The 8858-nt window shown below is 38.1% G+C and overlaps 1 protein-coding gene across 1 annotated transcript; it reads left to right on the top strand.

Annotated features, from left to right (window-relative positions):
- Window positions 1–1354: 1354 nt before the first annotated feature.
- Window positions 1355–4982, top strand: LOC311084504 (uncharacterized protein). Its single transcript, XM_084116591.1, has 5 exons — window positions 1355–1476; window positions 1699–2025; window positions 2110–2202; window positions 4054–4115; window positions 4216–4982. The coding sequence occupies exons 1-5, from the start codon at window positions 1455–1457 to the stop codon at window positions 4321–4323; spliced, it is 612 nt and encodes a 203-aa protein (XP_083972717.1). The 5' UTR covers window positions 1355–1454; the 3' UTR covers window positions 4324–4982.
- Window positions 4983–8858: the final 3876 nt, after the last annotated feature.

Below are 8858 nucleotides of genomic sequence, written 5' to 3'. Positions count from 1 at the left end.
CATGACCGACGGCAACAGGCTCCGGCCCACGGCGAACGGGAGCGACTCCTCCGCTCCCTCTTGAACTGCAGCCACCCCTCTTTGACCCAGGAGCACGGCAGCAAGCTCTCCGTCCCACCAGATCTTCCATCACTCCAGCACCATCGCCTCGGGCAGCAATTGGCGGCCATCGCTCCCTCGTGCTGCCCGACCTCCTCAGCACCGCGATCCCCCTCAGCAGCGAGGGCTCTCCAACAGCGTGTCCCTCCTTCCTCCCGGGTTTCGGCACCAGTGTAACGAGGTATGTTGTTGTGGGAAGAAGGAGGTGGGAACCGGCGAACATTTAAGACTTTAATGATAAAAAATAAAACAAATACAAAACAAAAGGACCTCACGGACGACTGCTGTCACAATAAAACAGAAACAAAAACACAACATAAATCCAGGCCTGTTTCTCTCTCGATCGCCACTGTCGTCACTCCTCCTTTTATGCTTCCGCTCCTCCGTGAGAAATGACCAGTGCATCGCGCACGTGTCGCACATTATCAATCACGCCACCGGCCTCACGCCGTCCTCCCACGGCCCTCGACCTCGTCGTGCTCACCACAGTTACATTTTTGAGGAGGTGTGCGTCAGGGTACGGCGAAGGGTACGACGTATGATACACATCTATGCGTATGCTATGCCGTACCTACTGCGCGCACCCGACACAGAAATATAAATTGGCCTTAAACCTAGCTTCAACAAACACACGCACAAGCCAAGTCCACAAGAACGAACGTGCATATGAAGTGCGTCATTTGGGACATAAATAACAAATGAACAGGTGACCTACACCACTGGTGCACACCGCCATCTAATGGTTTAACAATCATTACATTCGGCTCCTGCACACTCTATATTTCCGAATAATGACATTCCACCGTTTGCAGAAAGCACACGTCATCTTTTAGAAAAAAACATTTGTTGTATACAGACATCTGATAATCAACTGTTTATAATATGCAAAACAAACAGTTTTACATACATTTTAAATCAAACAATTAAAGGACATTTAAAATCTAAATGTATATTTGTGACAGGAAGAGTCTCAGACATACTGGAGATGGGCAAATGCTCAAAGAAATACATCTTCCAGATGAAAATACGCTTATCTTCAGGGGTTGGATGCCTTAATGTTAACTGCAATGTTTTATTAATTCTTTGTCTCAATTCAAGTTTTTTTTCTGATCCAAAATACATTTTGCTCCCCAATGTTTTTCTATAAATATCTAGGTTTATACTATGTAATATCTCCACTCAGTCACTCATAAAAAGCAGATGATGGGTGAAATGCAGAAAAAAGTAGTCAGAGCAAACCTGACTTCCTGTGCTTTGACGTGGTTGAACTTTTCCTCTCTTTGCTCTGTACAAGAGTTCATCGCTGTCTCGAGGGACCCGGGTTTCATATTCAAGTTTTTATTTACAGCTACAACATGATTATTCAGCTTTATCTCTGTAAGTATCTTTGAGTATTTTGAACAGCTTTTCATGTGCTTTATTCCTGTAACTTTATTTCATGTATTCAGTCAAATGTTTGGACACACTGCACTATATTAATTTCTCTTGATACATAAAAACTTGGTTGCATAATAATGATAAAGAATTAAAATATGTGTGACAGTGTTTTAAGAGGATACTTATAAATGAACATGATTCGTTGATTTTTTTATCTTGTAGATCTGCTCATATGGTGTCAAGCTGCAGAGACTTTAACAGATCAACTAACAGATTTGGGGCAAAATGCGACCATAAACTGTGATCGTGATGAAGAGGTTTATTGGTTTTTACTAAAATTTCAAGATTCTTCGGTTTTGATAATGCGCACTTTTCCAAACTCATCTCCGTATTACTTCAATGAAAGTTTCAGACACAAATATTCAGTGGACTCTAAACATAATCTGTTCATAAATAATGTCACTATTGATGAGTTAGGAGTTTATTGCTGCATGGGCACATCAGGCTCAGATCCAAAATTCAGCAATGCCACCAGACTACACATCATTGGTGAGTACACTTTTAGTCATATTGTTCTGTACAGTGATTATTTAGAGATTATTAACACATTGTAGCTTAATTAATTCTTTACAGAACCAACTCCAGTAACTGAGAATCATATGTCATGGCAGACTCTTACTCTCATATCTGCTCTGTTCAATGCTGTTTTGGTCGTTGTGGTTATAGGTGAGTTTTCATCAGTGTAAGTAAAATTACACCAATAATTGCACCGATACCGATAAACTGATAATTATTTTGTGGGTAACACTTTACAATACGGGTGCACTATAAGCATTAATTCATGCTTAACTAATGCACAGATAATCATGTGTTAAAGGATGACTCATGAAGAACTAAACTATTAATTAATGATTACTGCATCAGCAACTAATAAATATTCTAAATATTAAGTAATATATGAATTGTTATTAATTAAATGCGTCATAATGTATTAATTCCTTAATAACTTATTTTATTAACTAATAGTGTAAATTAATGTGTTAATTACCACAGTTGGTCAAAGCAATGTACTTCAACTTCCAGTTGTCGGCTTTAATTAATCATTAACTAATGATTTGGAAATGTATCATGTTACGACTTTACTTGTTGAGGCACATGACTATTAACTAATTGTTAAGTAATATGCCATTTATGGGTTTGGACATCCACACTAAGCCATGGATTTCAATTTCCAACCATGTACAAACAAGATTTCACTGAGTCCGATGAACCTTGTTCACGCACAGGACTATGTCAGGTTAAGCTTGAGGTCGTGGTATACTGAGAACATGCGGTCGAGCGCTGCTATTTCATAACACTGTGTCTCGACTGGACAAAGACAATAGAACATCCATTATAGTCAGTGATACTACACTGAATGCGGCGCGACGCTACACGACAAAACCCCGACAGTAAACTAATCCCACACTCTATTTCTGACATCCTCCGAGCTCTTGTGCTAGCTCTGTTACGAAGGACAAATGGACTTGCAATGGTCTGTCATGTCCAGTGTAGACAGCTGTCTCGTCCAGTTTAAACGCAGTGTAACAGCTTCAGGAGTTAAGATTCTGGTGTGCTGATATTTGTGCACAGCCCAACTTGCCCATCCTTCAAACACATTCTTTGACATTATCACTGCATGTGCAAACTGTCAAAACCCATAAATGGCATATTACTTAACAATTAGTTAATAGTCATGTGCCTCAACAAGTAAAGTCATAACATACTGATACATTTGCAAATCATTAGTTAATGATTAATTAAAGCCGATAACTGGAAGTTGAAGTACATTGCTTTGACCAACTGTGGTAATTAACGCATTAATTTACACTATTAGTTAATAAAATAAGTTATTAAGGAATTAATACATTATGACACATTTAATTAATAACAATTAATATATTACTTAATATTTAGAATATTTATTAGTTGCTGATGCAGTAATCATTAATTAATAGTTTAGTTCTTCATGAGTCATACATTAACACATGATTATCTGTGCATTAGTTAAGCATGACAAATGCTTATTAGTGCACCCGTATTGTAAAGTGTTACCATTTTGTGTTATGGCTGATAACCGATAAATGGCCCTCATTAAAATTCCACTATATTTAAATTTCAATCTTTTTAAATTTAAAAGTGAATGTAGGCATCTCAACATTATAATATACAGTATGAAAAATGGATATTCATTTTGAGATTTGCTATAGATCACTTTTGAGATTTGCTATAGATCACTTTTGAGATTTGCTATAGATCACTTTTGAGATTTGCTATAGATCACTTTTGAAAGTGAACCTAAATTATAAGTGTTTTTAAAGATTAACGAGAGCTGGATGATGGCTTAAATAAATATAGAGGAAATAAGCACGCACGATAAAAACATCAACACATATGATACATTATATCGTTAAAATCAGCCAATACAGTGTAGGGGTTGCATCTGTGAAAAGATCAACATAATGCTGTAAGTGTTTAATTGTTGAAACATACAGTACATTATTTCATTGTATTTCATTTATTTTATTCCATTCTCAGGACTTTGTGCTGTTAAAAGGTCTGCAGGACAACAACTTCATCTAGATCCAAATCAATTACAGGTACATTATGTGATGTATCCATCCCTCCCTCCCTCCCTCCATCCATCCATCCATCCATCCATCCATCCATCTAACACTCTTTTCCTCTTTGTTCTTTCAGCATGCTGAGGTGGACAGTTCCATGCTGTGTACAAATATTCATCCCGTTCCAGTCGATAGCACCTATGTTACATACAGCTGCCAAAATAATACACAAGCATACAGCTGACCTCATACTTACTTCACAGCGGTAGATCAAGCACAGAACAAATAACTAAAGCTTTGGTGTTGTCCAAGTGCACATGATAATAGGTGTGCCGTGTGGTTTGGTCTGCCTCAGAAGAAGTGTTGCATCTAGACAAGTGGTCTGCACTTTAACCCAGAGAAGAGTTTTTCCTCTCTGTCTTCTGTGATGTTAACATTTGTGTAGGCTATCGGTGTTCTCAACAAGTGTGTGATATTTTATGATATGCTATATATGCTAATGCTAATATGCTATCGCAACTTTTGTTTCATGTCGACTTTGAAGTAACAGATCATGTCTTTTCAGGCACCCTGCTGCAGAGATGTAAATAAAAAATAAGATCAAGCACAGAACAAATAACTGAAGCTCTGGTGTTGTAGTGCACATGATAATAGGTGTGCCGTGTGGTTTGGTCTGCTTCAGAAGAAGTGTTGCATCATTTAACCCAGTGAAGAGTTTTTTCTCTTTGTCTTCTGTGATGTTAACATTGCGTAGGCTATCGGTGTTCTCAACAAGTGTGTGATATTTTATGATAAGCTAAGTATTATATATTTCACAGCAACCTGAAAGCCATAAATATTTAAGCTTTTATGCCATGTTCAACCATGTTTCTTAATGAATTAAAGTGTCATGCAATCCCCTGATTTCTGTATCATTTCTGTAGTTATCTTCACACTTTAAAATAGAGGTGGGACAATTTGCAGAAAGGAACGTGTAGGAGGTGACGACAGCCACAAAATGTCTAGATCTAAGGTGAGCTGAGTAAGCTGGAACTGTGGCAGACATGAGGCACAGACAAATACAACAGCACCAAAAACAACACTAAGAATATTTGCCTGAACAAGAATCTGCTACCAACTAATATTAATAGTTTTTCTGAAGATCCTGTGAGTTTTAAAACAACCACAGTGCTGCTACAGCTTTAATTCACAATAGTATTTCAATTTAAAGGCCCACTGAAGTTCCTTTGAAATGCACGGCATTATTCAGTGTGTTGATGTCATTTCCACTGAAACAGGAAGATGGGGCGGGAAATATTGAATAGCTCCTCCCCTTTTTTAAAATGGCCAATAGCGTTTAGTTTATTTCACAGCTCAACCAGAGCTGTTGACCTCAGTAAAGACACAGTTTCTTTTTAATCTCTAACCGTTTCTCCTCCAAATCCCCTCCATATCACTTTATAATATAGCATTCTGTGCAGAATACATATGAGTCCGATACGTTTTCTGTTCTGCAGCGACTTGCGCATAAGATCCGCTCTGTGCTGTCATGTCTCTAGACTGGAGCAGACTGTGTGCACTGTGGCAGTTCGTGTGACATTAAAGGTCCCATTGCATGGATTATTTTATTATTTTAGAATGTTTCCTGGGGTGCCCTTATAATGTAAGTATGTTTTTTAGATCAAAAGTTGTTATAATTTAGAAATAAAAGGCATATTTCCTAGCCTGATTTTAGCCTCTGATTTGAACGCTCTGTTTGAAGCGGCGTGTCTGCTGTGAGTCTTCAGTGTAAACGCCCACTGCTGTGATTGGCTGACATGCTTGCATATGAAATATCTAGCATTACATGTGGAACTCTCTTGAAAACTTTTATTATTACAGCTATTATACATTTTTACTATTACAGCTATCGGGATTAACGAATTGTGAGAAGTTTTTTAAGTATTTAGATCTATTCCCATCACATAAAAGGTTGCAGTGATGAGCATTGAGCAGATGACAGCCTGTTGATCGCGTGAATGAAGATCTTATCATTGCAACGCAGTTTCTGCACTCTCACTAATGATTTCACCAATGCAAACATGATGTACGGTACAGTAAGAGCTTTGTTGTGCAGCGTAACAGCGTCATTGGTTTCATAACGAGTTTTGGCAAGTGTCCAGGTAAACTTGCGCTGTTTGATTGACAGCTTGGGCGATTGGAAAGGGATTGTTCTTTGATCGCTTTCTATTAATCACAGTTTAAGTAAGATTATTTTCATCCTACTAAGAGAAACGACGTGAAGTTGATCATTTAGTCACTGGCTTGATTTACTGATGCATAAACAGTATTGAACGACTTTGAGAGAAAGATTATCTGTCTGAACTTGAACAATTACACATCAGAAATTCACATAAACCCACTGGTTCTCCAGAGGCTCGAATGAAGGAACTAAAAAAATACTTTTGTTTTCATTTGTACATCCAAACATTGAGCAACTGCCATGCTTCGCTCGTTTGCAAGCCATGATGTCTCTCGAGGAAAAACCAATATCACGCTCACGCAACTCATTTTCTCATGGGCGGGCCAAATTCTCTTTGCGGGCAAAGAAGAGAAAGGGGAGGTAACCTTTCCCCTTATGACGACATAAAGGGAAGATTTCTATATTTGCCCGTCTGAGCTTTCATTTTCTCAAAAATACCCAGGGCTTGGTTTACACCCATCAAAACGTCTAGCCACTGGGGGACCATAGGCAGGCTAGGGAAACTCATATTAAGGTTAAAAAACCTCATAAAGTGAAATTTTCATGCAATGGGACCTTTAACATGAAACCAGACTTCATTTACCCCAATGGAAAGCATATTTACACTCTCTGAATCGTTCCCTATATAGTGCACTATGTGCCATTCACCATGTAGAAAATAGTGAATGTGTGAACAAGTGACTGATTTCAGCCGCAGCTTCAGCGTCTATTTATAATGTAGGGGCTACATTTATAATGTAGTCGGCTTCAGATTCTAGAGAGCATTTGATTGGACAGAAAATCTGATGAGAAGCTAAAGTGCAGAGTGATGTCATCAAAATCACAGATCCATATTGGCGGAAGTGAGAGACTGTAAGTTTTGAATGCTTATATCTTCTCAATGTGAATTTCGTCATTGTTTTGGAGCACACTCGCTTATAGATAAACAATAAGGCTTACATATTCATACTAAAAGATCAATCAAAATGGACAATTCTGCAAATCTGAATATTGCAGTTTTTATTATAAATTGTTTATCCGTTCACATCATTATCTTTTTTGTAAATACGTGTGACCTCATAATCTTTAATCAAAATAACTTCCCCTCCCTCTTGCAATGACATCTCTCTGATGATGCTTTCTAGTGCGAGGGCGGGACAACCTGTCACTCACATGAGATCCACCAAAAGCAAACCACAACCATCCAACAATCCAATCAATTCTCCATGGACAAAATCAAGTCATTAGCAATCTCATTAGCAATCTCATTAGTAATCACGCCACCGCCCTTGTTCTGTTCCCACGGCTCTCGCCCCGTCCTGCTTGCCACAGTCGAATTCTACAAAGCCCCTCCTTCCAAAAAGCATAGTGTGCTCTGATTGGCCAGCTGACCCAGTGTGTTGTGATTGCCCGAGCGTGCGTTGGAAATGTAACGCCTCTTACTACAATTGCAAGCTTCAGCTTTCAAAGCAATTATAAACACTTTTTTTACCATAAAGACTAAAGACAGTTTTACCATATCAGCTCGAGCCCGGGTCGGATTCTGAAAATGCAGATGACCAAGCTGGTCGATCGGAACCTGATACTCGTATATATATATAGGTTACTGTTTGTAAACATAAATCAATATCTGCGCTTTTGATCATAAGAATAACAAACAATATGCGTTACTCTACACTGAACAAAACTCAGTCAATAGCTAATAGCCTACTTTAAAAAATGTGACCTTGGATCACAAAACCAGTCACAAGTAGCACGGGTATATTTGTGGCAAAAATCATTAGGATATTAAGTAAAGATTATGGTCCATGAAGATATTTTGTAAATTTCCTACCGTAAATATATAAAACAATGGAAAGATTATTTGTATAAGAATAATGATTTATTCTTATGTATGAATCAATTTAAAAAATTTCAAGAAATTGACCCATATGACTGGTTTTGTGGTCCAGGGTCACAAATAATAAAACATACTTACAGGCTCTGATTCAGAAGTGCCAGATTGTCCTTGCAAAGCTGGAATTACCCCATTTTTTAGAAATAGCTTTTGTGCTCAGCAGGTTTGTAGTCTCCCAGGTTCACATCAGTAAACTGTCCTCCGTAAAATGCGCTGCACACACATGAGTGTTTGTGTTGTACTGTTCTGGAACAGTGTGTAAGGCAACGTTGAGATGTTGCCCAGAGAGAAAAACAATCTGTGGTGTTGAAGGCGTATAAAGGCGTATTTAATAAACTGACTTGAACGTCACACTCATCCACATTCATGGGGAGTGAGTGAGAAAAAGAAAGAGTACAAAAGTCAGTGTAGCGGTTATTTCTTCTCCTGCTCACCTTTCACATTTATTACCAGAGGTGGACGAAGTACACAACTTCCTTACTTGAGTGAAAGTATAGATACTACTGGTCAAATATTACTCCGTTACAAGTAAAAGTTGTAAAGACCTATTTTTACTTAAGTAAAAGTACAGAAGTACTTGATTTTAAAAGTACTTAAGTATCAAAAGTAAAAAGTAAATGTCAATGCATTGTTTTGTTGCATTGTTGTATGTAAGTAGGCTACCGTATGCCTCTGAATCTAT

Source organism: Abramis brama (assembly GCF_963993115.1).
Source record: "Abramis brama genome assembly, chromosome: 6".
NCBI classification, from domain to species: domain Eukaryota; kingdom Metazoa; phylum Chordata; class Actinopteri; order Cypriniformes; family Leuciscidae; genus Abramis; species Abramis brama.
This window is presented reverse-complemented; position numbering and strand designations above follow the sequence as displayed.